Source organism: Trachinotus anak, unplaced genomic scaffold, assembly GCF_046630095.1.
Source record: "Trachinotus anak isolate AG129_WGS33_773 ecotype Australia unplaced genomic scaffold, CSIRO_AGI_Tana_v1 ptg000012l, whole genome shotgun sequence".
NCBI lineage: Eukaryota > Metazoa > Chordata > Actinopteri > Carangiformes > Carangidae > Trachinotus > Trachinotus anak.
In genome coordinates this window covers 8,504,052-8,532,031 of record NW_027273863.1, presented here as the reverse complement: position 1 = coordinate 8,532,031, position 27,980 = coordinate 8,504,052, and the positions used below count along the sequence as shown (strand labels likewise).

The 27,980-nt window shown below is 40.4% G+C and overlaps 4 protein-coding genes and 1 long non-coding RNA gene across 11 annotated transcripts in view; 2 read left to right on the top strand and 3 right to left on the bottom strand.

Annotated features, from left to right (window-relative positions):
- Window positions 1-17: 17 nt before the first annotated feature.
- LOC139628750 (nucleotide sugar transporter SLC35D2-like) lies at window positions 18-3,560 on the top strand. Its single transcript, XM_071490774.1, has 13 exons — window positions 18-249; window positions 1,374-1,407; window positions 1,502-1,588; window positions 1,706-1,773; window positions 1,859-1,930; window positions 2,032-2,100; window positions 2,205-2,307; window positions 2,393-2,485; window positions 2,581-2,648; window positions 2,752-2,830; window positions 2,909-2,991; window positions 3,081-3,133; window positions 3,251-3,560. The coding sequence occupies exons 1-13, from the start codon at window positions 56-58 to the stop codon at window positions 3,259-3,261; spliced, it is 1,014 nt and encodes a 337-aa protein (XP_071346875.1). The 5' UTR covers window positions 18-55; the 3' UTR covers window positions 3,262-3,560.
- A 99-nt stretch (window positions 3,561-3,659) lies between these two features.
- On the bottom strand, window positions 3,660-12,118 carry mier1b (mesoderm induction early response 1b, transcriptional regulator). 3 transcript variants are annotated; one of them, XM_071490763.1, is made up of 13 exons: window positions 12,029-12,118; window positions 11,206-11,230; window positions 10,334-10,482; window positions 10,018-10,203; window positions 9,756-9,885; window positions 9,573-9,640; window positions 9,311-9,383; window positions 9,063-9,214; window positions 8,480-8,561; window positions 8,251-8,345; window positions 7,777-7,904; window positions 5,922-6,049; window positions 3,660-5,546 (listed from the first exon to the last, which is right to left on the bottom strand). In XM_071490763.1, the coding sequence occupies exons 1-13, from the start codon at window positions 12,035-12,037 to the stop codon at window positions 5,230-5,232; spliced, it is 1,542 nt and encodes a 513-aa protein (XP_071346864.1). In that variant the 5' UTR covers window positions 12,038-12,118; the 3' UTR covers window positions 3,660-5,229. The 3 variants fall into 3 exon arrangements, with proteins under 3 accessions (XP_071346864.1, XP_071346865.1, XP_071346866.1); XM_071490764.1 differs by having other exon boundaries at window positions 7,777-7,823; XM_071490765.1 differs by lacking the exon at window positions 12,029-12,118 and adding an exon at window positions 11,404-11,427.
- LOC139628754 (uncharacterized) lies at window positions 11,472-13,877 on the top strand. Its single transcript, XR_011692853.1, has 4 exons — window positions 11,472-11,483; window positions 12,054-12,168; window positions 13,618-13,744; window positions 13,866-13,877. It is a non-coding gene; the product is annotated as an uncharacterized lncRNA (long non-coding RNA).
- A 240-nt stretch (window positions 13,878-14,117) lies between these two features.
- dynlt5 (dynein light chain Tctex-type family member 5) lies at window positions 14,118-16,007 on the bottom strand. Of its 3 annotated transcripts, none has more exons than XM_071490780.1 (5): window positions 15,854-16,007; window positions 15,351-15,510; window positions 15,065-15,156; window positions 14,577-14,701; window positions 14,118-14,481 (listed from the first exon to the last, which is right to left on the bottom strand). In XM_071490780.1, exons 2-5 carry the CDS (start codon window positions 15,461-15,463, stop codon window positions 14,278-14,280), a joined length of 534 nt encoding a protein of 177 aa, XP_071346881.1. In that variant the 5' UTR covers window positions 15,464-15,510; window positions 15,854-16,007; the 3' UTR covers window positions 14,118-14,277. The 3 variants fall into 3 exon arrangements, with proteins under 3 accessions (XP_071346881.1, XP_071346883.1, XP_071346882.1); XM_071490782.1 differs by having other exon boundaries at window positions 15,351-15,489; window positions 15,854-15,988; XM_071490781.1 differs by lacking the exon at window positions 15,854-16,007 and having other exon boundaries at window positions 15,351-15,847.
- A 1,069-nt stretch (window positions 16,008-17,076) lies between these two features.
- sgip1b (SH3GL interacting endocytic adaptor 1b) overlaps window positions 17,077-27,980 on the bottom strand; it is a 46,752-nt gene continuing 35,848 nt past the window's right edge. Inside the window, exons 11-27 of one of the 3 annotated variants that reach the window (XM_071490754.1) lie at window positions 27,772-27,947; window positions 27,562-27,573; window positions 26,969-26,980; window positions 26,547-26,571; window positions 26,358-26,421; window positions 26,105-26,175; window positions 25,933-26,007; window positions 25,000-25,842; window positions 23,476-23,597; window positions 23,161-23,311; window positions 22,503-22,614; window positions 22,058-22,213; window positions 21,733-21,865; window positions 21,450-21,652; window positions 20,987-21,051; window positions 20,505-20,669; window positions 17,077-20,403 (exon numbers count right to left, since the gene is read on the bottom strand). In XM_071490754.1, the coding sequence (XP_071346855.1) occupies window positions 20,381-20,403; window positions 20,505-20,669; window positions 20,987-21,051; window positions 21,450-21,652; window positions 21,733-21,865; window positions 22,058-22,213; window positions 22,503-22,614; window positions 23,161-23,311; window positions 23,476-23,597; window positions 25,000-25,842; window positions 25,933-26,007; window positions 26,105-26,175; window positions 26,358-26,421; window positions 26,547-26,571; window positions 26,969-26,980; window positions 27,562-27,573; window positions 27,772-27,947 (2,408 nt within the window). In that variant the 3' untranslated portion in view covers window positions 17,077-20,380. Of the gene's footprint in view, window positions 20,404-20,504; window positions 20,670-20,986; window positions 21,052-21,449; window positions 21,653-21,732; window positions 21,866-22,057; window positions 22,214-22,502; window positions 22,615-22,961; window positions 23,019-23,160; window positions 23,312-23,475; window positions 23,598-24,999; window positions 25,843-25,932; window positions 26,008-26,104; window positions 26,176-26,357; window positions 26,422-26,546; window positions 27,489-27,561; window positions 27,574-27,771; window positions 27,948-27,980 lie in introns of those variants that run through there. The other 2 variants (XM_071490752.1, XM_071490753.1) reach the window with 2 other exon arrangements.

Below are 27,980 nucleotides of genomic sequence, written 5' to 3'. Positions count from 1 at the left end.
ATTAAACGGTTCTACGCATGTGCAGGAGGACTCGCAGGCTTCCGCTTGAACCGATATGGCGGAACTCCACAGACGTCGACATGAGCTCGGCGGCAGAAACCTGTCCCCGGAGGGAGCATCCTCCGGACGCAGAGGAGATACATCCGGGGAGAGCTCCTCGGTGTTCCTGAAGCTACTGGCGGCGGGATTTTACGCAGTCAGCTCGTTCTTCATCGTTGTTGTCAACAAAAGCGTCCTCACCAGTTACAGGTAAAGGTTCAAAGTACAGGTTGCAGGAAGCCTCGCCTCGGACCGTCCACTGCTACATGAGCAGCGACACAGGGGCTTAGAGGATGAGGATGAGTGTGGCGGAGACTCGCAGCCTGCAGATGGACTACAGAGCGTGCACACAAACAGCTTTCCACATGTCCATGTTTCTTTTTAATTATATCTCCAGCAAACGCATAGGCCTGTCTCTAAACAGTGATTGTTAAACTGTTCAGATCTTTTGCTTCAGTAAAAGTGTCAATACACATCTTGAAAATACTCAATTACAAGTGAAAGTCTGAATTTGTAAAAAGTAAAAGCACCTAATCATTTTTTTTTTTTTTACAAAAATCAGCTTAAGGCAAGATTATGTAATAACACGATCTTCATCTCACAAATTAAATGTTGAATTCATAAGAAATAAAAGCCAGTCTTTCTCTGGCCACTACTCTCAGGGGCTTTGTTGATGCAGCCTTGGTGGTCTGGTGTCACCAGCAGTTTCTAGGAGTGTTACATACATTTAAATGAAGTGTTAATGAAACAATGAGTGTTACATTGAGAGCATACATTATAAAGTTGTAATTATTACTGGTGCAACAATCACCATTTATGTTAGCAGTACATGGTGAAGTAACTCTATCAAGTATTCTGTAGTTTACTGCACCTTAATTCCCTGAGCATTTAACACGTTGTGTTTTACATGATCATTTTAGGTTTTTTAACTGTAATCTTTAAAGTGACTGAAAACTTTAACAGTCAGATAAATGTAGTGGAGCCTTAAGTAACATCTATGAAAGTATTTAAGTAAATGTACAAGAAATTGTACATGACAGTAATTTATTAAATGTATCACCTTATGTACTGGTGCAATAGTACTAATGGAGACTGTGATATTTATTTATTTTTTTAATTGTTGTCCAAAAGAGTTCAATTTTGGCTAAAAATTTCAGAATTAGTTTTAAAATTTTAAAATTTAAAATTTTATTTAACGTGCGTAATGGCAGATCGTAGTTATGGCCATGCCTAGAAAGTGAACCAGCGATTGACTTCAGCATCATCGATGAAATGTCATATTTGCATTAAGTCATTTTTCCTCATTCGTGCCATCAACTACATTTTTTTTACAGATTTCCATCGTCAACATGTGTCGGAATTGGCCAAGTAAGTTTCTCTTGAGTACGGTCAACACGTGTTTCCTGTCCACTTACACAAACACTGATCGATATGCTTTGTGCCCCTGCTTCCATAACTGCAGATGCTGGCTACAATTGTAGTGCTGAGGACTGGGAAAATGTTGGGCATCATCTCATTTCCAGATATGGATTTGAGTATACCTCGCAAGGTGAAGAGTGACTTGTTTAGGCTGATACCACAGAGATTATGAAGTTGTTCTCATATTAAAGATCAAAACCACAGTATACTCTTCTTTTAACATTTCATACGTGTCCTTACTTTCCAGATGTTCCCACTGCCTCTACTGTATGTCGGGAATCAAATATCAGGACTCTTTGGGACGCAGCGACTCAAGTTAGAGCTTGTTGTCCATTATTTTCTTTATTATTATGAAATATACTATAAAACAAAATATAACATAATTCTTTCCATTTCTTAGTTTACCTATGTTTACAGTTCTGAGGAGGTTCAGTATTTTTCTCACCATGGTGTTTGAGGGTCTCTTGTTGAAGTAGGTTAAACTTCATGTTTCCTCTGCACAGTTTAACCAAAATGTTCTGCACATGCAAATAAATGATTCAAACAACTCCAACCCGTTTCCTGTCCTCACAGGAAGACTTTCTCTGCGTCAGTTAAAATGACAGTGTTCACCATGATCTTTGGTGCTTTTATTGCTGCCAGGTAAGACACCAACATACACTGTACCCATCTGCTGATGTTAACTAATTCCCAGGCAGCAGGTAGATGCATGTATCTCATTCTTAAGCATGTTCTGTGTTTTGTAGCACTGATTTGGCTTTTGACCTTGAAGGATATATATTCATAATGCTGAACAATGTTCTGACAGCGGCCAGTGGTGCGTATGTGAAGCAGAAACTTGACTCCAAGGTGAGCAGAGCTGCTAATCTCATAGTACGATGCTTCTTGTTTTACATAAACTCTTAACATACATTGTTTGCCACTGTCCCCATAGGAGCTGGGTAAATATGGGCTTCTATACTACAATGCTTTGATTATGATTTTCCCTACTGTGGCATATGCTTACTACTCTGGAGACTTGCAAATGGTAAGATCTTCTAACACAAAATGCAATGTATAATTCAGTGTCTGATGACTTGAGTTAGTGCTGAGGAGCTCCATTGTATGTGTTTGTGAGTACAGGGGTTGGAGTACAATGGATGGTCTGACCAGCTGTTTGTTGTGCAGTTTGTGCTTTCCTGTGTCATGGGGTAAACTGCTGTCACCACTACCCAGCTCCCAATCCTATCATTTGTTTATAGATTGATCCCACAGTCCTGCTCTCGTCTAATCCATCTCCATTCTGTTACACAGCTTTATTTTAATGTACTCCATCATGCTGTGCACACAGTACAACTCAGCACTCACCACCTCCATCATAGGCTGTATTAAGGTAGGTGATGCTTTCTATTGGCTAATAAGGTTCAGGAGGGCAGATGTGTTGTAGTGACTCTCTCTGCGATCCCTGCAGAATATTGTCGTCACCTACATGGGGATGGTGTTTGGTGGAGATTACATATTCACCTGGACTAACTTTATAGGTCTAAACATCAGGTGAGGCAGACATACCATTTGAATGATGATGTTGAGGAGCTCATGTTTTCTCACTGGGAAACAGATTTTGTCATCTTTGTTTCCCACAGCATCGCTGGGAGCCTGGTGTACTCCTACATCACCTTCACACAGGAGCAAACAAGTAAGAGCAGATAAAATAATGACAATAAAATAATCTTAACTGTTGAGTTTTGTCTCCAAGGTTTCCAGTACAAGTTGAACATGCCAGTTTCCTGATGTTTTCCATCAAATTCAACAGAAAAGAAGTAAACACTGGAGTCCTGACCTGAAGAACTGAGGAGGTCCAGAACACATTTTATAGTGTGTGCTGTATGTGGATGGATCCATTTTTAAACCAACATGTTTTTATAAACACTTCTGTGTATTTTCTGCATTATGTCCACAGAACGTTTTGCTGCAATCATAGAAAGTTTACTTGCTGAGACTAGATTATCAGATTTTGTCTATAAATATGACTAAGTGCTTTACCTTTATTGTAATTATATTTTACTAATTAAAAACAAACAGCATTTTTTATATTTTATAAATCAATAAAATGAAAGAATACATTTGGACTATAACACGTGAGTATTGTGTTAAAACAGACAAGAAAATCAAATTGTGAAGTGTTACTTTTCCTGCAATTTGGAAAATCACAATGCGACAACTCAACTTCATTAATACATTTATTAAATATAGCCAATGTTATTCCATTCATAGCCAGTCGTGGAATACACTTAATTTTTATTCATGTCGTCATTTACAGAGAAAAAAAAAACGGGACATCACTGTCCAAAACAAAAAGGGAAAGAAAAGGACTACATGGATCAACATTATTTGAGACAAACTTATCTTAATGTGTGAATGTAAGTTCAAAGCTGGAGTACAAAATAAAACACTTAAGCATTAAGGTGAATAGCTACTGTACCAAAACAAATTAAGGTCAGGTCACACCCCCCATCAACCTGGTCTGTGTCACTGCTCCCAAGCCACTTACTGTGGAGACAGTAACTATTGGTTGAAACTAAGCAGTAAGAGGTTTTTAAACCAAAGGCAAGCAGCACACTCAACCTCAATGTGGAGCTTTTTATGCACAAGAGATGCAACAAACATTTCAGACTGAACAGGGTCACGCAGGAATGGGAAGTGCTGCCAAACAGAGAGGGAAAGAGGAATGGCTACTTTTTTTTATTACATCCATCTCAGAGCAACATAGGCGAAGGTTTTCTCAACAAAAAGCAAAGCCTACAAGGAAGACCAGAAAATACAGAGATGAACAGACAGTTATAAAAATTGTACCAACTGCTCAAGGTAAGAAATCTATACAAACTTTACATTAAAAATCATGGACATTCTGTCTAGTAAAAACAAAGCGTTGAGCAAAGCACTGACTATGAAAATCCAAAAATACAGCAATCTTCTACATGATGAGTTATAATACAGGACATCACTGATGTCAGCTGCTTTACACAAACAAACCTGCGGGGGGACTAACCCATTGGTTTATTTATCATACTCAGACAAACAGCCGTGTTAGAGGCCAGAGCCAGTACAGAAGTAAAGGAGTGAAAAAGTATTTCTGCTGGGTTTTGTAACCACTCCTTATCAAGAATGATGAGAAACATACAATCAAAGTGCAACTAAAGTGAGCCAGCGGCAGCACCAGCCTACTCATCTTGTTTTTGCCTACCTTGCCTCTTTATGACAACTTCAGCACAAACTCATTTAAAACTTGTCCCGCTTCATCAAATGTTCAAATGGCTTGAACAGTAATTATCCATTATATATTTTTTTTGTTAAAAATATAAATATCTCTGTGTACAAAAATATCACAGGTGATTTATTTTCTTTGAGTACAAATAGAAAAAGGAATTTCTTGGCAAAATTAGTCAAGTCTCCAAAAAGGGAATAAAGACGATTGAGTAGAAGAAGAGACTCTGTAGGACATGATGGAGCTGTGGTACTTTGGGATGAGCTTTGCAGGCAGTCATTATATGGATGGGTTGGAGGGACGAGGGGACAGGACGCTGCCCCTCCTGGAGGACCAGCTGCAGTTTGGTTGGCTGTGTTCTTCACGGTGTGATTTTCAGTGACCTTTGACCTTATTAATAACTGAGTCTCTGCTCTCAGGAGATGCTGTGCTTGTAGGCCAAGAGGGGCTCTTCAGCTTTAAGTAGGGACAATTTTTCCCACACCAAATCAGCGTCTATTAGTCATCACCACCAAGCTCTGGATCCCTCAGTTCTCCTGTGTTCTAGATGGTTCCATCTCACTTTGGCCCAAAGGCTCTGCCTCCGTCCTGCACCTCTTGGCTGGCCTGTCGTGTACAACTGTTGCTGTGTCTCTGTGGTCCAGTGGAGGCTCCAGAGAACCATTTCTGTCATGGCTGGGTGCGGTGGGCTGGCTGCAGCCATTGGAGTTGTTGTCTGAAATGGGAGGAGGTTCCACTGCTGGATGGGAGGGACCGTTGGACTGAGCTGACTCAGGTTTGGCTTGATTTGCTGGGGGCAACTGGGCACCATCCACCGGATGGTTTGAGTTGTGGCTTGCAATACCTGTCAAACAAAGATAAAATAGTCCAGAAATTAATATATATAATTTGTCAATGTTCCAATCATTCCCACTGTAGTAAGGTGGAGGCAGATAAGAGACAGATTTTTTTAGCACCTGGGCAAAGAAACAACTAAACTAATAGCTAGAAAGCATTAGTCACAAAAAAAAAAAAAATACCATCAGTAATATCAAATATCTAACAGCAGTGCATTTCTGTATATTCTTGTCAGTTTGTTTTGTTTTTGATGATTTACCTGGTGCACGTCCCAGTAATATGGATACATTCTAGTTGAGGTCTTGGTTTAGATTTGAAAATTAAAAACATCTTGAATAACTGTGTGTATGTACTCAAAAGCACTTTACACTCCTCGGCTCACCGTTTTGACTGCTGCTGTCCTCCTTCTCAGAGTGGCTGGCGCTGCTGCTGGAGGTGGTGGGCGGAGGCGATGCCGCCCTGCTGGATGTTGCGCTCTCCGTCTCATCCAATAATCGGTCCATGTAGTCTCTGATGACACACAGCAGCAGACAGCCTGTTACACATGACCTCACCTCTTGACATGGTGATACAGTGATATAGTTACAGTGTAATACTGCACTTTGAATTGTACTGTTTCTTACAGGTCTCTTGTTTCAATACATGTAGACAGTCCCAACTGTCACAGCACTGCTGCTGGACCACACAGTACTGTGGGTGAAAATCCATTGTTTCAGACCACGTCAGATCCACTGTGTATTGCTTGAGATAAGATTTAATTCTAGTTTCACTGCTGTTACATTCCTTTGGCTGAACTAACACAAGGTTCTTTCTTTATAGTTCAAGCCAGGCAGTACATTAATGTTATGCTACACACATTAATAATAGTGAGAGAAAAAAATACATTATATTGGCTGACTGGAGCATTTTGACAGAATGGCAACTGATGACTATTAAAATAAAGCTTAAAAAAACAGTATGAAAGTAGCTAACAGGGCACCACATTTCAGGGGAAGTACACATTTGTTATCTGAGACCTAAAACCATGTGGGATTCCTTCACAGGAGTGTATCATCTCAGATTCTACCTAGGATCGCCCGAAGTAAAAGTTCCTCAGTATGATCACGTTTTCACCCATGTTTGTTTTTTTTGTCAGCAGGATTACACAGACTTTCTGGGTTTTCTGGGTCTGAACCGATTTGCACGAACTTGTTGGACAGGGCATTTTTCGACACTTTCGGCAATTTCTCAGGATAAAAGTACGGTTCTTGATGTCAAAAACCTCAGACATATTTTTGGTGTTGACATCTATGGCCCTGTTCAGACCTGGCATTAACATCCGTCTTGGGTGATACGATCACAAATGGATAGCTCTAAGTTCAGATGTGAACGCACTGAGGATGCATTTGAGATACGATCACTCAGACCACATTCAGAGGTGGTCTGAGTGGTGGTTCTTTAAGCAATGTGAACGCTAATGCGTCCTGAGCCACACTGATGGACCGCCTACGACTGACTTCCTCTGCCAGTCTAATTAGTCCCAACACAGTTTGATAATGAACTGAAAATATTCTACTATTTCAAATGGCTAAAACCTAATTTCATTGAAGAGCTGTGGGCAGTGCAAGAATTCACTCAACCCTTCCGTGCCTCTCTCTCTCCCTCTCACACACAAACACATTGACAATGGAGCTGTCTGTCTGATTGGCTAAAAACAACGTGTGCCTGTTTATTTGTATATTAAGATGAGATCCGAACACAAGTGGTCAATCAAAACACATGCAGAGATGCATTTTAAAGCCAGGTGTGAACTCACATGCCTAGAGCTGTCCTCTTATGATCTGATCACTCAAGACACATAATAATTAATACCAGGTCTGAACAGGGCCTAGGAGTATGTACAATGTGGTTTAGATCCAGATAATAATCCACATCTGTTGGAAGGATATGTTTGGCCTTACTGGAGGTATGTGCTCTACTGAGTGCTATTCTAGTTCAAGATTTGCAAATTTGAACAAAGCTTAATGTGTGTCTGTGAGACCGACCCACCCGTGGTTGATTTATTTAAACACAAAACAAATTTGTTTACATGAGTATGTGATGTTTGTATTGTGCTTTTGAATCACCGTCTACTGGAATATTACAAACAACAAATGTGACCAAACAGGAATACAATCTCCTGCATTAATAAATTACACTTTTTATATTAGCAGTTTATTTCACAACCATATTTATATATTTAAAAAAAAAAAACTCACGTGACACCAGGGTGAAGGTTGTATTTCCTTTTCCCAAGTCTGGTTTGCTGTGCAAAGAAATCATAACGCTCAGACTTCTTCCACATGTAATAAAAGGCCACACATTCTCCTACAGACCTAGTTCTCACCTGAAAGATTTAATTCAGCAGACATGAAATGACCATTATTACCATCATCTGAAGAGATAGATTCAGCACAGTTTCAAATAAGAGACAAATCAAATTACTGTTTGGGACAAAAATCATTTGATTTACTGACACTAATGGTGTAAAAAAAAAGAAATTTGATTTGTCTCAAAATGCAACAAGGTTGAAATGCAGCAGATTCCAACCCTGAGCATCCAACAGCCACATAACACATCAACATATTTTCAATTAAAGTCATGAGTACCAAAATTATCATCATGTTATCAATATGTGGTCATAACACATTAGTCTGAATTGGCTGATTGTGTCTTTTTAACACTTCTCTTACCTTATTGGCCTGTATTAAATGAAAGTCTTTCCCATAAGCTTTTAGTCCTTGTTCAAAGTTTCTACATTCCTCTTCAGTCCAGACAGACAGTTCCTCTGTTATAAAGAAGATGAGTATTAATGTTGCATCTGTATTGCCATCTTTTAAAAAAAATAACACTCATAAACCAAGTGCAGAGCAGCAGAAAACGTAGGTGAAAATTAAGATCAAAATGTGAAGGGCATTTTACCTCTGGCTGCTTTTACATTAAACCTTAGTCTTCTTAAAGCTTCCTCTGTGTCAAAGTCACATTTCACCAGTTCATACAATGCCTACAAGGAAAGAGACAATTAAACATGTTTACATTAGGCACATGTATAACTATAAACACAATACATGGTCAAGACTAATTTGATTTAAAATATTAGGCTGGCATTCTGAAATCTCTTACTGACCAACAATTAGTCTTTTCATACTTTACAACTCCTCCAGCCTGTCTGACTTGCAGCAGCTGGATACTGTACTTCTAAGCAAACACAGGAGGAAATGGTTCTTTTCTTGGGGACTTTTTTCTGTGGCAATGTCCATTGTAACTTAGAAACTCATCAGCCAGTGCCAGGTTGTGCCTCACTGATGTGTGTTTAATAGTTTTTGGACAACGATGAACCTCTATGGCAAAGAGGAATAAGCTCAATGCAGCTTTGGCAGACAAAACTTAGAAAGATCAAATCATTGGTTTGGTTGAGGACTTCTGGACAATAAGGAAAATATAAACTATAGCCAGCCCTAACCTTAAATACACATTACATATGCTACAGATGTGTTGATCTCACCTGTTCATTGTCTTTGATGTGAGATCCCTCTGGGATTGCATCTACTCCCTTCTCATCTCCTGTTCGCCTCGATGCCTCTGTTAAGAACTCCACTACTTTGCCTTCAGGAAGACACTCAGGGTTCCACAATAACTGGTCGTCATTTTCATAAACTACAGGACAAATTCACAGAGAGCAGGCAGGTTTAGTTCTATGACTTAAATATGCAGATGTTGACTGGGAGACAAGCAGACGAGTAGACCTCTCACCTTTTTCATTGTCTTTGTATTTACACAGGCCAACAGGGGTTTCTGCCTGATACATGGAACCTACCATTATCTCCTGTTGGGAATAAACACACAGTTTAGACTATTTCAAAAAGTAAAAATGACTGGACAAACATAAGAAGTGACACCGCATATCTTGCAAATCAAGATGTCCAGCATTTAAAAGTAACCATGCTTTTTGCATTAACATGTCTTTGGCAGTTAAGCATAAATTCAGCTTTACTTAATTTAAGTTCTAACAAACCTTTTTCCAGTCTTCAGATGGAACATAGTCCTCATCTTCATCCGACTCCTCCTCTGCATCATTATTGCCTAAGACACAATGTGACATCCATTTAAAGCCAAATGTCCGAAGAAAATCGACAATGTTGTATCAACACATACAATAGCGCTGCAACAAAAGGGAAGAAGACAAGATGGCACATACTTTCAAAATACATTAATTTCTGAGGACGAATAAGTTCTGCTGTGCCAAGGGACCTGACAGGGCGTGTACGGCCTTCAGAGGTTGCCTGGGCCTCATCTCCCTGTCCTGATGAGTTCTTCACACCCTCACCCTGAATACGTACACAAAATTCACGCAGGTTACAAATGCTGCTGAAATTATGCAAAACAATCAACACTACACAAATTAATACATTACATTTCTTGAAACTATATCTCTTTCAAGACCAACAACACCAACAAACCTCATTTCTTTTCAACTCGCCAGTACTTCTGCTGCTTTCGTCATTATCAAGGTCCTCTTCCTCATCCTCTTCCTCATCGTCCTCTTCTTCCTCAGGTTCTTCTTCCTCCTCTTCATCCTCATCTGCTGTTGATCCACCCCCATAACCATACAGACTCAGCAGCTCATGAATGGGCATTTCTCCCTCCTATTATAAAAGAAAAATGACACTACTTTCTGTACTCTGAAAAGAAAGCGGAGGAAGACAATACCTTGCTTTTTTTTTTACCAGAAAGGGCTGAAAAAAAACGAATGTGTGCTGAAAGCCTGACACTCACCCGTGCAAGATCTTCAATCTCGTTGGCGTTTGTCTCGTCTGCTGCTTCCAACATTTCTTCTTCCTCCAGGGTGCGCTCATCATCAAAGTCGTGGACAAGCATGTCTGCTGATGGGTCGAAATCATGGTCATCGGAACCTGCTGAACCTCCTAAAAAAGTAGAAAGTTAGAGATACTATAAATTCAGACAAAAAATATGACTGAATTAAACATTTACTTAGGGAAATGATGAACAAATCCAATAAAGGTCCAAGCAGTGTTTTTTGTTTGAAAATACTGAGTAAGAAGATTACAGATACAGATTCAGGTGCAGGAGTGGGCGGTATGGATAAAATCTTCCACCCAAGTATATGTCATTTTATTTTTTAATAATTTTTTTGCAATATTGATTAAAAAGTGATATTGTAAAATTTATCAAAATTCAATCAAAACTCTTGCTGTTAATACCCACAACTGTTTGACACGCTGCCACACTATATAATTTAAATCAAACATTACCACAAAGCAGTCATACTCATTGATTTACAGCATTTCCCGCAATGGCCTAATACAGCCAGAGATATTAAAGATACTGATACCATGGTATAAACACTATGGAAAAATCGGATGGTAGACACATATATACTTATTTAAGCATTTTGTGTTTCTAAACTAATCATAATTAAAAATACATTGTTGTATATATTTACAACAATAATGATAATGTAAACAAACGACCAACTAATCATTGTTATTTACATGTTCTTTAGATTTAGACCGTAACACTTCCTTTAAGTATTAAACTGATAACTTATTAGATTTGAGTCTGCACAACAGATTTCAAACCTAAGGCATGCACACAAACAATAACAAAAAGGCTCCAACTTTATGTACCTGGGCTCGAATTCCCGAGGGAGGGCTGGAAAACGGAAAAGAAGAGCATGAATCAAGTTTAACAACAGCTTCAAAAGCAAAACTCTCACTTAATGTACAATTAGAAAGTGTTCGTCGCTGCATATAACATGACAGAATCAAATAACTTTGGCGGGGGGGGGGGGGGTTTAAAAGGGGGTTCAAAAAAGCGCGCCCGACCTTGTTCCCTAAAAGCTGACTGCAGTTCAACACATAAAGAAACAAAGAAGACTGTCGCCACTTCCTGCGGGAAAATTTAGGTAGCGGCTCAGTGATGTGAATACTACAGATACGCTGGTGTTTACCGCCTGTGTTCAACCGCACTCAGCTTAGCACGACGGGCGAGTGGTTACTAGGTTAATTTACTCAACCGGCTAACTTACAAGTTGCAAGCTAATTCTCCTTTATACATTTAGCTAACGCATTCAAGTTACGCTTGGTATTAACCGCTTGGAAATACTGTCCAAAAATCAACACATAAAATATCCCCAACCGTGAAACTATCACTATATATCTAATTAAAAATGTTAACATGGGTAGTTAAGTATCCTTAAACAAAACCGCGAAGTAACATCGCTAACGCCGCAGCTCCCGTCCGTCAGGGCTAGCGCAGCTAACGTTAGCTAAATCCGAAGTTTACTAAACATGTTTGTGTCAAGAAATGGTTGTTATCTAGCAACGCAAACGGCTGATTCTTAATTTCGTGCATTACAGCTACAACACTCAAACGATGTATACATTCGACTGAAGAAAGTATGCAGCAATGTTAATTTATTTTTTTCGAATATTTATTTCACTGTCTTACCTCCGCCATGTTTGCAATCCTACAGGGTCACGTCAGGGGTCAGCGGTAGTTCCCGGATGTAGAGCCCCGCCCACCTGCAGTATCAAGAACATGATGCTTCTGAAGCGAGGAGGACTCACTGACATACATCATCATGTTTAGTATGTGAGACTATATTCATACAATCATTTATCAAACTTCACATACACATATAGGTTCAAACAACGTACACAGTATTTAAAAAAAAAGATGTAATACCGTGGATTACAGAATTATTATATCTAAATCAAAGAAATAACATTGATCCATTGGTCATTTACTGGAAAACTAGAGAACAAATCCTGAGAAGAATCTACCTTAAAGATGTCAAGTTCATAACAATGAGGGATTCCAAGACTTTCCTCTCCATATACTCTAAAGACACACCAAAAGCATTCAAAGGTCCTGTTGTATATGCTGTAACTTACATAGTGCTGATTAAAAACCCAACACTCTGTGTTGCTTTATTTCCACATTAAGTGAACCCAAGAGGACTCCATCATGGTATGAAAATTTTAAATCATGTAACAAATTCATACTCATCATAGCAGGGCATGCACAGATACTACGAATACCGTTCATTGACAATGACTGTGGTAATCAAGTGTGTGTTGATACATACACACAGCTTAGGCGTGCCACATTATTAACCTAATCGATGCATCTGGGCAATCAGCGAGCACACCAATCAGCGAGCACACCACCACTGGATGTTGTTTACTAACATCTTTTCCTGATGATGGTGTCAAAGTAAAAGACTGAAAACAGTAATGTACACCTTTATTGTAGTAACTCTATTCAAATTGTCTGTATATTTGGAACTAATTCTAGCACTACCTACATGTTTGTTGATCAGTTTGTGATACAGCGCAAAAGACCTGAGTGACACTGAAAACGTTACATTCATTATATAACTATGATACAAAGTATGTTTGATTTTGATTACCACCCCACCTTTTATATATAGACATGGGCCGGTAATGACTTTTTTGAGGTCAATTTTACTACATGACAGAGAACAGTTTGAGAAGTGCACTGGTAAATGTAACTGTCTCTTCTCAGAATCACTGATTTATGTTCATGATAGTGGCCACACGCTCCACTATGTTGCTATGTAGAGAGCCATCACCTCAGTTTGTTGTAGGAGGCATATCTCAAGCAATCCATTAGGAAACACTTTACTAAATCCATGGCAATAAAAACCCTGCAGTTCAGACATAAAAGAGCAATTCTGTCTCTTTAACATTTACGAAAATGTGGTTAATCAGTGATCCTCACAATGGCCTAGATTCCCACACATATCCCAAATGGCCAGAGTGACATCCGTTGTTAAAAGCCCATGTTGGTTAAGATAATACATGTCAATTCCTTAGAATTTACCTGGGACAGTGTATGACATCACTGGAGATTTGATATAAAAGGATTGATGGGGGCTGATGTTTTCTGAGAATCAACAAAAGAGAGTGTGTGTGTTTGTGTTTGTGTCTTGGTACAGTATCTCAGCATCTTTTAGCTCCATGAAATCCCTACTCCTACTTTCAATGCTGCTGTGCGTGATCTGGGTAGCACAGGTTCAGACACAGGATGACACAAACACACTGAGGCTGTGTGGCCGGGCGTTTCTGCGAGCGGTGGTGTACACCTGCGGAGGATCCAGGTGGAGAAGACTGATGGGGGAAGAGAGGACTTTGCCAGACAGTGAGTACATAGTCACTTTGAATTTGTCTTCAGAACTTCATTGTTAATACTAAAACTCTAAAGCAAATTACAAAATTACAGCCTTGACTTCTGGTAAACAAACATTGATATCTCTTGGCAGGCAACAGGGAGTCAAACCTCCTCAAGATGACAGATATGCCAGCGATTGACCGTCATTGGCGTGACCAAAATCAAGCAATTCTAACAGTGTGCTGTCAACTAGGCTGTCGAAGGAGTGACCTCTCCATGCTCTGCTAGAGCGGAAACCTCCAAAGGAGCCCATTGTCAATCTGTTGCAGTCATTCATTAGTTGGAAATATGATCTTCAAAACATTATCAGGATAATGTGATTTCAATTTCCATGATAGCAAAAATAAAAAACACAATGAATTTTGGTTACCAATTCATGTTTTATCATTTTATACATAGCAAAATATACAACATAGATAAAGAACAACAGCCTTATTTATAATTGTCAGAAATGCATAAGTAAAATGATTCCTGCGTATTGCTGTGCATGCAATGTCAATGAGTCACTCAAAGTAAACAGCGTAGACAGTTGCCATACCAAACAGAGAGCTGTTCTTGAAAGAGTAAGAGGTGAAGGTGTCGTTAGATGCATCCCACAGACAGCGGCTGCTCATCTGCATGCTCTGCCCATTGAGCTGACCGATGTGGACCAGCACGACGATCTTATATCTGGGGATCATGAGGTCCTTCACACGGGCTCTTATCACCTGGGAGGGCCAATCAAAAGAATAGGTCTCGATAAAGCAGAAATCCAAAGCTATTCAAAAGGTGCTGCATGAATGAGCTTTTCATTTTCATTTACCTCACATATTGTTTTTGTCATTTTTTGAGACCACTCTACTTCATATTTCTCTTCTTGGAGGTAGCTGGTGAGTACATCCGTCAGTATGTCTGTGACAACGCCGACAGGGAAGCGTTTGTAAGGTCCTGTGGTCCAAAAAACAATACTGTGACAAATACATTTTACTTCTTGTGCAATTGCTTTGGCCAGTTAAAAACATCATCATGCACTGATTTAACTTGTACAAAATTTGTCGAATAAGCTGGGATGGATTACGATGTCTGCTGCTTTTACACGTTTCTGGTCTTGTTCAGCTCCCATCCTACATGAACCAATAGCACGTTCTAAGCTTTGGCAGTTTAAGACTTAAACTTTAAAAATGTCCTCATTGTATTGAAATTAATCAAAAGAAATCAATCCAAAAATCTGAATCTGCTGACAGAAACAACATCATTGTTGCATCTGTAGTTGGTCATAAGTGTGTGTCAGTAAGGTGAATGTTGTCTCACCCATCTGGTAGGTGTTCTCCATTGTTACAGGTATCCGAACATTGTCATCATGGTGTCCTATTTCATCCATAAATGACACAGTACTTATGGAGCTGAAAGGCAAGATCAGATTGAAGAAATTGACAGAAGGGCCATGTTTTACATATGTATGTGTAAAACATTTCTACCAAATATACTGAATTGGGAATGCTTTCTGGACATCAGCCTATGCCAGCTGAAGTATGATTAATGAAGATGACTAGCAAAAATAAAAGAATAACACTGGTCCATGTTATTCACCACTTACTCCTTAGTCTTGCCAGTTGTTTCCTTGCCTCTGACTCCATGGCTTCCCTCTGAGGGCACCTTGCCTGTCCTCTTCTCTCTTCTTTGGGATTTGTCTTTAAGTGGATCAGACATGGCAGCTTCCCCTTCCTTTAGCTCGTCTTTACAGGATGATAACGAAGCTTCAAAATATCCATAGTTAGCTCAATAATATCAAAACATACAGTAGCACACAGTACATAGCTCCACAACTTCGAGCACTTGGAGTTATCTATTATCAAGCACTGTTTGTCGTTCATAAAGATATTAATGTTTTTGATAAGGAAATACGTCAATATTAGACGCTAACGTCAAAATTATCAAAACTTCGCTAGCTCACGGGTCAACCTGTGGCGTTGACTCGTTTGTAGATTTAAAATACTCTGTGTGAACGCAAACTGGACAAGACTCTAAACACACAGGTCATATCGCCTCAAAATGGGCCATACATAAATACTGTTAACATTAAATTTCACATGTTTTTACCGATTTCAGGCTCTGGTGAACCGAGCAGAGCTATGCAGCTAGCCACGTCGAGCTTGGCGTTGCCACGACAACCAGGCACCGCCAGTCAGAGGGAGGGGTTTTCACCTCGCGGGGTGTGTTAATCGATTGTGGATCGATTGTAAAGACAGTTTGAAGTATAATTTTAATGCACACATATCTGGTATTAGTTATGTTATGGGCATGTATTTTTATCCTATAAATGACATTATGAATGAGTCGTTGATTCTTCTTGTCTCATTTTATATTTAACAGTGACAGTAATTAACTCTAGAAGTAGGCATGATTAGGGCGACACCTTTTTTCTCAATTAATTGTTAATGTATTAAATGTCAAAATATGAAAAAAAAAACGTCCATCTAATTTCTCAGAGAGACTCTAAATACCTTGTTTAGGCCGACCAAGATTTTCAGTTTACTATGATAGAAAACAGAAAGCAAATCATCACATTGAAGACCTAGATTTAGATAAGGTTGGACATTTTTTTCCATTATTTTTACTTGAACAACAATTGAAATGATTAATCAATTATCAGAATAACACCCGGTGTCCACTTACTACTTAAATACCACTCACTATATTTTTTCCCCCTAAGCCTTTGACAACATCTCACCGGTTTCCGGGGCATGTCAGCAGATGCTCAGCTGTCAGTTGTCATGTCCAATAGGTTACATGTTTTTTTACTAATACATTATTCATCACCCCATCTGTTGATAAAGAACTCTTGACCTGGAAAACAGCAGCTGAGAAACAATCTTACTACAAGGCCTGTTTAGTCGCTGTTACGGATGGAGCTTTTGATTATTCCATGATTGTCAACTTGATGATTGTGAACTTTGAACCTTACCTCTCAAGCCAAAATTCATATGTAATGCTGCAAAAATTAAATAAATAAATAAATACAAATGGACTAAGTGGACCTCGCACTGAGATTATTTTCCCAACGAGCCTAGCAATATTTTGTCAGAATTTTGTGCCTCTTTGATGGTGTGTTTGAACCAGTTGACGCTTTGTGAAACTTAGGATAAATTATGTTGAATAATAAAATAATACCACATTCCTGGTAAAACAGTGGAAATCAGATTGAGTGATTTATTCTTAGGAATGTGTCACTGTACAATCTGGCTATCTTTCTAAAGTTACATAATATTGCTATAATAAACATACTTTTGTATCTTTGAACAAATGAGAGAGAGATAAAGGTCTTATATTTCCTCTTCTTTATTACCAAGTAAAACAGGTATTACATTATATTGATTTTTTTTCATATATTTACTTTCAAAATCTTTGGATGGGAAATTTACATGAAATGTTTGCATATTCTGTGTCTAACACAGTGAAAGGAATACAGCCAAAAGTTGTAGAAAAAATAAACTTACAGAAATCCTCCGATATTGGAGGTCTTAGTGTATGCTCAAAAGTAAGGCAAATAAAAACATAAGCATTGTTAACAGAAACACTGCGAACTGTTGCTCTCAATTAACTGAAAGAACCATGTGGTTTTTTTGTTTTTCTAAGAACTCAATGTAATATTACACCCAGGCCCAAACTGTGAGTCAACACATCAAAACATTCCATAAAATGTGATGATCAAACACATATCAACATGTGTACATATGACATGAAGCCATGAATTGTCCTATGAATGAAATTTAAGGTGTGTTTTATGTGCAAGTCAAACACAGGAGAATGTCAAACACCTATAATAGATGCATGGAATGGGAGTTATCAATGAACATGCCAAATTTATTGACAATGAGCTTTTGAAGGTGCATCGACAGCAAAACAGAGAGTGGAGGTTTAAGTGAAGGCAAAAAGTCTCCTCTCATTGCACAATTACACAATAACACGTATCATGACCTTAGTGAAATGGATAAATTGGTATTGCATTGATAAGACTGGTGATGGACAAATGCAGATTTCATGCGGCACCATTTGGAGTTATTAACAGTAACTTTTTTTTTCTTTTTTTTTTTTTTAGTACAAGAAACCCACATGTAAAACAATAGATGAAGAGAGTGGTGGTGCTGTTACATAGAACCTAATGCATTATGAGTGCTGACATCAATTAACCAAGAGACAATCACAGACACATCCATATGCCCAGAGAAATATTTGAAACATAGCTTTTTATGTACACTTTTTACACTTAAATTTTTAAATATTGCTATTAGAAAATGATAAAACATTTATTCAACACGGTGGAAAAGGAGGAAAATAAAACAGGGACATGAATAGTGCTGATTTCTCGATAGACATTTCTTTTCATTACACTGAGATGTCCCCAATAATACTCATCAAGACCTCTATCAAAGATCACAGTCATAGGAACTGGCCATGTTTTTAAGCAGCATCAAAGGCAACTCCTACAATTGTCAGCCCAGGTCCCTCTGTATTTCTCCTGAAACTTAAAGCTCCCGTTCACCACGGTATGGCACTCACATCTGGCTCTGTATGTATATAGCATCTTAAGGCCCTTTCAAACACACATTCTCTAACATTAATAGAATAATTTACCTAAACTGTTCCAGTGAAAGTAGTAGCTTCTGTAATTCATACAAGTATCATCTTACTGTTGGAAGATCTGACCAATCACACACACCACCACAAACACCACTAAAGTCCTGTGATGGGAGAAATTTGATGCTTTTGTTCTTCAGCAGGTCTAACTGCAGATACCGGCTCTCCGTTTACATGACCCATTAAGGGCAAAATGCCATCAGAGGTGGTGTTAAAGGCTGCATGTGTGGAAGCATGGCATTATAAATTTACTTCAGCCCCTGAGCACAGAAAAATATGTTTTCCAGCACATTTCCAGAAATTACCACAAGGAATAATACGTTAATTTGAGCAAACAAAAATGTATTTTGTGCTCATTAAATTAATTTGCATGTTTGCTATTAGCCACATAAAAGCATAGGTTTTGTTTTGTATCCAGTCCGAGTGCTGGCGGGATTATCTGTTACCAGACCAAATCCACACAAAATTATTTTGTACAATTTTGGTTACATAATACACATTTAAATTCTGTTTGAAAGTTAGTTTGTACTTTGTTAGCTTGCAGACTAGCTCTCTCGGCAGGTTGCTAGCTAACTTCTGCCTGATAAGGAGTAGCTAACTAAGCTACCTTGTTAATTGTCAGCTATATAGCTACAGTATTATAATGATTAATGTAGTTCATTGAAATGAAAGTCTACTTAAATCTGCAATAACAGATTTTTAGCCACTTCAGGGCAGCAGACTGACATTTAGGAACCCTCTAAGTTGTTAGGGTGAACTTCTTAGCTGACAGTTTGCCTATTTACACATCCAGCAGATATGCAGCATTAGCAATGGCCACTCTCTCTGTTTTTGGTGTCCTCTAATTCCTGAGGGAAATATGCAACTCTTTGGCAGAAAAATGCTCCACTATGTTCAACAGCTAGTTGCTAACTTTGTTTGCTGTCTAATGATGGGCAGGCAGCGTACAGCAGGTTCATCACAGGTTTTTAGCTGAGAACAGCTGCCTGCTATGGGCCGAAAAGTTTTAGCTAAACGTCGCTATTCATGTGGTCATTCTCTGTGGAGATAATAATGAACAAGCAGCTTAATTGAGCACAGAATAGTTTTTTTGCTCAAATTAAATATATCTTCTCTGATGAAAATTTCTTCACAAAATGTTATTCATGTGCTTGCAAGCAATATTTTCCTGTGCTCAAAATGTCCCATGATGCAATCAGGACTGAGGCACAGATATAATTCCATTTAAAAAGCACCTTTAGATTAAGTGTGCTGATGTTCGTCCAGCGCCGCAAGTCATTTTGAAACCATGAACTGACCAATCACTTTAATCACAAGACTGATAGAATGGGCTGTGATGCGTCTAAAGCTCATATAAACAGAAACAAAAACTCTGCTCAGACAACAATGAAGATTGGTCACACACGGTGGAGAAAAAAATCTGATTTGAGATGGCAGTGTAAATCAGATATTACCATGTAACCTATAACTTATTAGAATACAACTGCAAAGCAATCCTATACTGCACTTTTTTTTTTCTTTTTTTTTTTTTACATTTTCCATTCTTTTCCACCTTGTTTAAGATTGTTTTAATATTATATAATCTATTCACATTATCTTTTACAGTGCATTTGCAATGACAACCAGTTAGACAAAAGAAACTGAAATGAATAAGGCTGGATCACTGTTTGAATCCACAATGTTAACAAGAACAAAGAATCAGGGTTTCCCTATATTTTACTCCATGTAAGCCCATAAGTTTTCCAAGTGCACAAAACTAATGATTTGTATTTACTTGCATAAACTCAGCAGCAGTCAGACTACTGAATATGGTGTTATTAATTCAAATATCATGTGTGTGTGGTGTGGTCTCTTATTCTGTTTAACCTCAACCATTAACTCTAATGAATGCTAAAGATAAAGTTTCAAATGCATGAAGCATGGGATGGATCCATTGTCTTCACAGTCAAAAGCCACTGATTCTCTTGGGTCCTTTCACAAACAGGTCCACTAATTATCTGCTAAATATTTCCCTGTGAAGCAAAATGAAACATGTCAGGGGGAGGAGAATTAGTTATAACCTAAGACAGTCAACCATAAAAAGGTCACACAGATTTCTGATACTCAAACCGACCTGCAGCAAATCTCTTCTTGACCAGCGACAGCCGATAGCCAGTGCCAACCAGCTGGATGTCGCACCCTGACAGGGTGCTTCCCTCACTGGTAAACTGGACTGTCAGCTGGGAGGGTTTACAGGGACCTTCCATCATCTGGAACCGGCCCAGGAGAGCCCCTACTCCTGCGGGGCACAGAAAGCTGTAAGCTGAGTTTTCTACTTTGTTTAACAGGATAATAAATTTACATTTTGTTGATCATCGATTTTCAAATATGTGGTTTCAGAGTTGGCAGCTTGTCAAGATGAGTGACAAGTGGAACTTGACCAAGTGAGCAAATAAAAACAATAAACCAACAAGAGTTATATACTGTAAATGATATTGTAGTTTTAAAATTCAATCACATATAGGGAGATTTGGGGATAATTTGATATGATGATGTTGATGATGATCATGTTTAACAAGTAGACTATAGAAGAATATGAGAAAAAGAAACACCCACCTCCATTTTCAGATCGATGAGAGAGGCTGGGAATCTTCCATTGTATCGTCTGCTGCTCTGGATTCCTTTATGGGAAAATCATCGTTGTGTTACAGATAGCATGTTGTCTGATATGCATTAAGCCATGGAAAATAAATTAGGCCTAGGTCCATGTCCATGCCAATAAAGAAAAGATAGTGTTCACACATGCACAATTTTCTGTCCACAATGGAAATTTTTGATTGTTCTCTAAATGCAAACTGAAGCTCAGAAACAATATAAGAATACTCGTATCTTTTATCTCTCTATTATTGGGCATGCACTGGCCATTGAGTCAGCAGCTATACACAGTTTCCAGCATATAAATAAAGACTGTGTCCACAATATGTGTCTCTAGCTCCTGGGCTCAGGAAATTTCGCTAGTTTGGCCTTAGCCTCCTCATATAATCACATCAAACCAGGCCTAAATACAAGCAATCCTCACCAGGTGGCAGGTGGGATCATGGCCTGGAGTTTGGCTATGCCTCCATCCACTGGTACCAGGAACTGGATGTTGTGTAGCGGCACAGGGGCAGCCATGGCCTCGGTGTTGTATTTGTAGTCTATTCTAAGGTCTGTGTTGATGGCATCGCCTCGCCAGCTCACTGCCAGGTTCAGAGGAGTGGACTGGATCCCCTCTGCTGATACCTGAGACACACAGAAACACAGGACAGTGAGAGAGATGGATGGACAGATGCAATAGACAGATACAGTAGATAGATAGATACCTGATATTTGATCATATCCACGTTGTAGTATGTCGCCTGAGGCTTCTGTTCAGCCACTTTCTTCAGATGGCTCATCAAGTTTGGCATATTTACCCAGAACTCCTTGGTGTCTACACTGTCTGTTGTGGAATCACTAAGGGATGACAGGTACATATCTGATTCAGCCAATTTCTATATAATGCATTATTTATCATAGAACAATGACCAGTCATTCTTTTTTCCAGTTCTTTATCATCTGATTTTCATAAATGACACTGTAGATACATCGTGACCTATGTTCATATAGTTTTCCCTGCAAGTAAGGCTTCACTATGCATTTTCCTACCAGCACAGCAGCTGTGGATTGGGGAGAACCTGCTCCAGTCGGCTGTAGTTGCTGATGCTAAATGTGAGGATGGGTTGAGTTGGGTGGCTTGCAAAATGCCTTGTTATGCCTGCAGGGAAGGACAGCACCATCTCCCCTGTGATCCTCACAACACATCTGGGACAGAAAAGAGGCAGAAGTCAGACATCATGCTCAACAAAAATATACACTCCCAGAATCTCTTTAGTATCAAAGGTTGAAGTAGCTACTAGAAATGTTATGTTAGACTTTAAAAAGAGGCTATAAGAGTTTCTCCTCGGTCTCTCCTAAACTTAAACTTAACATTACTCGGCACATTATGATAAAAAAAAAAAAAAAACTCTACTCATAACAAAATTATAAACTGTATAAACTGGCTGGTGCATCTGTAATGTTACACTGTCCAAAAGAGACAATGCAAGCATACTTGCTGGGATCAGCGCCTTTAAAGTAGGCATTGATGGTTTCTGTAAAGGCAGCTGCCACTGGCAGAGTGTCCTGGGGACCCATGGTGAGTGGACTGGGTCCTCTGGAGCATCCTGAAGAAAACACACACACACACACATAATCACACACAAACACACACACCAGAAACAAAGAATCTAAACGTTAAACGACATCTATTCTCCTTGGTTGGTCCCTGTTTGATGAAAAGCTAAGCCATGGGTTACACGCAGAGGACAGGGGAGTATAAACAAGTAAAAGCAGAACTGAACCCTCCATTTTTAATGTGGATTCTAGGTGAGTAAGCGGGACATGGGATGGGGTGTGCAGCAATATTTTGGCTCACTGAACATGAGCGTGGAGAAGACTGCAGATAGAAACAGGGCAGGTGCTTTCAGTACATGCACTGATGGGACTACAGCAGCGTCGTGGCTGGACTCACCTTCAAAAGCTAAATAAAACCTGCCGTGGTCAAACCATACCAGAGGCTGTGTGGCCTCTGCGAGAGCAGAGATATGAGGAGGAGAGAATAATGGAGAGGGACAGGACCATGAGGCAAGGACACAATGATGAGCAACAGACAATGTGGATGTGGCTCTAAAGAACAATGAAAAGACCAGGCTGACTTGCTGGGACTGTACCTGTGGTGGACATGTTAAGGTCCCTCCCTAGTGTCGGAGTGGACGCTGCACTCTGTGAGGTAATGGAGGAGATGGAGGAAGAGCTCTCTGCCCGGGCCAGGGGGGCAAAAGGCGGGGGGCTGCCTGAAACTGGTGGACTAAACGGCCGAGTCTGGAGACAATACACACATACTGTGAATCTGCTGTGTACGAGGGCGAAGAAAAGGAAGACTCATACAGAATTTATTCACCAATGTCATTTAAAAATCAGGATAAAATGTAGTGTCAAAGGAGTAGGAAGGCAAAGACAGAAATGAGAGGACACTTCACATGTACCAGGTCTGTGATTGGTTTCCCCGGAGGCAGCTTCGGTCGTGAGGACGGTCGAGGAGGAGGAGGTGGAGGGACCGGGCTGCCTCGAGACTGAGGCGTGGCAGGACGAGCTGGAGACGAGGGGCCTGCAGCACATACCAGTGTCTGTAGTTAGCACTGCCTTCAGATCACAGCGAGAGATTTTTATTCAGCATCAGCTCCAACATTTCTACTTCTGTCATTTTCACAGAGCGGCAATGTTGAGGTTGTCAGCGTAGTCGCTCTGTGAAAATGACCAAATTCACTTTGTATTCACTTCCATCAGCTCAGCTCTGTTTGTCTGTCTGTGCTGTGATATCATGTTTCATATTTCATTTCCACAGCTCAAATATTTTGCCAACCACAACTAAATGCCAAAACACATCACTGCCAAACAAGACACCATCAAAACAGTCTTCCCTATTATTTTCCATGTACATCCCTGACACCAGCGGCGGCTGGTTACCTCACACCACCGTTCTATTTGCTGAAAAACTACTTTTTTTTCTCAGAGAAAAAACTGTTTTGTTCTTCCCGGCTCCCGTAGCAGCTCAACTTCCCTCCAGTGCTGTCTCTATGTGCGCAACGGACGAAGAGAGACTACTGGGTGAGGTTGAGAAATATAAAGAAGTATATGATCCACAATCGCGTTATTACAAAGACATTGGCAAAAGAAGATATTGCCTGGTGAGTCATAGCTCTGGAGATTGGCACTTCAGGTGAGAAATCAAGTTTAAGCGGCGAGTACAGCATCAAATTTCAGCGCAACGCCAATCTTAACTCTTCTTTTGCTTCTTTTTCTATCACTTCTTTCCTTCCACTGAAGTTAGCATGCTAGACCTGGCCCATCTCATCTGATAACAGTACTTTGTGATAGTGAATCACTGTGGCATCAAGTCTGCCCTCAGTTCACCAGGAGAGGATGAACAAATGCCGCTGCTCGGAGGGCGTGTTCTAACTTTCCGTCTTGTAAATGCAGCTATGGCTGAAGAGCCGTTTATCACTACCACCTGCCCCCAGGAAGGAACCACATTTGGCGGCGGAGAAAACTTAGATATAGCACATTTAACTCCAGCTGTATATCAGCTGCTACAAGCTTTCAAGAAAGATTCCTAAATAATAACAATGAGTCCATTGAGTCAGAATAATATTTCATATCAGTGTTGTATCTTTATCAAAAATTAAAAAAATATCAAGTTTATATTTACTTAAAAAAACAACAGCAAGTATAAAAAGTGATTGCTGGTCATGAGATGTTGGTGAGTGTCCTGCAGCTGAATCAGATTACATTTTAACACCTAACAAAACATAAACAGATCACAACTCTTTGTGATCTTTGACCTGCATTTCAGACATCTCTGTCGCTTTTTTGGTGCCACTGATGGCAGCATCATTCTCATTTTTACAATCAAAGCAGGACAAACGGCAAAGTTTGCCTCAGATTACGCTCGGTATGACGGCAATACAACTGGTAAGTACAAACATTTAGACAGAGACCAGAGTACTTACTGCTGCCTGAGTAGGGCCCTGGGGAAGACATGATAGACCTATAGGTGGTCGGGGGGAGAGGAGGTGGCGTTCCCCTGAAGCTCGGCGTCAACTCTCTGGGCGAGCCCACGAAGTCTGGGATATCATCTCTCAGGTATGCACCCTCTGGAGTCCTCTTTCCCCCTGCGCCCCCCAGGACCAGGGGAGAAATGACTCCTGGCCGAGGGGACCTCCGCTCTGCTGGCAGAGGGGGCACCGGGCTGATGGGGGCAGGGGAGGAACAGTACTCTGCAAACTGCAGCACCTCTTCATCGATCGCTTCATCGTCGAGGCAGACCGGGGGCGAATTAGAGGGAGAAAAGTCAGGAGGCAGTGGAGGAGCCGGCTCATCTGGAGGAGGAGGTCCGAGCACAATGGAGGGGGGTGAGTCCGGTGGCGTGAAAGGAGGAGGAGACCCAGGAGAAAAAGGTGGGGGCGAAGGTGGGGGCTCATCTGGCGGCGGTCCAGGAGAGAGGCAGGGGGTGGAAGGTGTGGATGAGGGCGTGTCTGGAGGAGGAGAGTCCGGTGGCGGTGGGGGAGCGGGTTCATCTGGTGGTGGGGGTCTATCATCAGTGAAAGTGACCCATCTGGGTGACACGGTTTCCTCGCTGGTGCGGGGGCTGTCAAGGGGGCCGAACACGTCGTCCAGGTCAGGGCCCGGGGAGCCTCGGTAAGAGGCGGGGGACAGGACGTTCAGGTAGATGGGGGCAGAGCTGCGAGCTGCTCTTCCATTGGGTAGATCAGCTGCGGTGACTCCAGTGGAGTCTGAAGGATAGCCGTAGTGACTTCTGGATGGAATGTTTTTTGGAGGAAGAGGAGGAGGAGCTGCAACAAGGAGGACAGTTCAGGTCAGTTCAGCTTTACAGATACAATATTTTTTAAATATACACTGATGTATCTAAACCTTAAGCTCACCTCCTGTTGGGAAACTTCTGCTCAGCGGCGACTCTGAGCGTGGTCTTGATTCTCCCCATACATCAGTAGGAACCACTGTGAATGGTCAATGACAAAAAAACAATCAGTGTCACGTCTGTAAACACTAATGTCTCATTTATACTGAGTCATTTACTAGTGATAAGTGACGGACCATCATATCTGGCATATTTGGTCTCTGACGGCAGCCCAAAGAAGGCAGGAACATTCTGTGAGAGCCTGTCACTGCAGAAGGAGAACGACAACAATGAAATTTGACTTCTTGATATAAAATGGATTATAATTAACTAACTGCATTTGCTGGATTGGATTATTATGACTATGAAGAGCACTTCCTGTATCACACCTGGTACCAACAACATACAGACGGATAAGAAGGGATATTTAGTTTGTCAGTGGTCACAGACCTTGGCATCTCAGGAGCAGGACTTGGAGTAGGGGTGGAGCGTCTGGGTCTGGCGATCTCCTCACCTAAGAGAAACAGAAAAACTTGCTGCCATTCTTGCATTTGATTAAATGTCTACAGGAAAAATACGCTGCTTCATTATAAGACGAAGGTTAGATGAAAAGACAAACGTTCAAACGGATGTACTTACAGGACAAATTTCTTTTTATCTGTCCCTGTAAAAGATACGATCAGAAACAAAAAAGGACAAATTAAGGACACAGATAATAAAGACAGAAAGCAGAGAAAGATATTGTAAATACACGTTCACCCTGAGTCATTTTATTCTTCTACTCAATGCTTTGTTGTACTGAGACCAAGTTGCAGATATTTTCACTTCTATAAGAATTTTCTGAGGACTGGAATATTTGCATAGGAAATACTGTATATAAACTTTTCACTTGCTCTAAGAAAAATCTTTCAGATTTTGCTCTACGTTGTCTAAGATTGATGTTCTGTATCCTGTTCAACTCTGCACTGCACAATTGAAAACAGGTCAGGCAGCAGGGATTAGGAAGCTGTGTTTCAGGCTGTCTGCTTCCAAACAGCCAGCAGATGGAGTGATCAACTCACCGGGCTGCGTCTCTGAGACCAGCAAAAAGGAAGAGAGAACACACCTGGGTCAGAGAGTGAGTGACAAATCAGTCAAATGGACACCAACTTAAACTGCACACACCACACCTCTTTACTTTCACCGCAAAGCCTTAATAATGCAACGTGAGCCATAACACCCTGGAGATAAGGACGACATTACCAGCATCACCTACGACCGACACACACAGAGCCGCACGCCGAAAGTAGCAGGTCGCTCAGCATGTAAGCTCCACTGAGGCCAAATCAGTAGGTTTGAAGCTTAGTGTGTGTGTGTGTGTGTGTTATGATTACTGTGCATTATAAAACACAGATGCTTTGCCAGACAGGTTCAAGTAAAGCTGTAGCTAAACAGAAAAAAACCGAAGAAACAAAAAGAAGTGATTTTTTTTTTTGAAGAGGGGCACAAACACTGAAGGTGAGGCAGCATGCAGAAAAAAGGTGGAGCCATAAAGACACTTTTATAAGTGAACTATCATAAGAGGGAACACTTTATCGAGCATTTCCATTAGGTAAGCTCATGCCATGCAATCGCTTGATGGTGATACAAGGATGAAAATGTGCGACAGGCTTACCGGACTTCTCCTCTACAAGATGACAGCAGATAAAAAACAGAAACATAAAGCACAGAAAGAGAGTTAAACAGATAAGAGGCATGGTGAAAGTGATACCAATCAAAAGCTACTAAAAGATATGTAAGTGAAGTGTGTGCATGCGTGCGTGTGTGTGTGTTGTGCCCTTTCGTACTGTATAGTAGAACAAGTGTGCTGATCAGCAGCACTCACCAGAGACGGAGAGAGTGCCAGGCCTCCCACTGAGGCTTTTAGCTCGTCCATAGATGGAGGGAAACACTTGGCACTGTCCGACACCAGCGGCTTGATCTTGATTTTAAACTTTTTCTTGCTGTCCTCGTCGTCTTCTGAGTCGCTGGAGGAGAAAAAGTGCTTTCCTTTGGAAGCTGGTGAGAGCTTGTCAAGGACAAAGTAGAATAAGT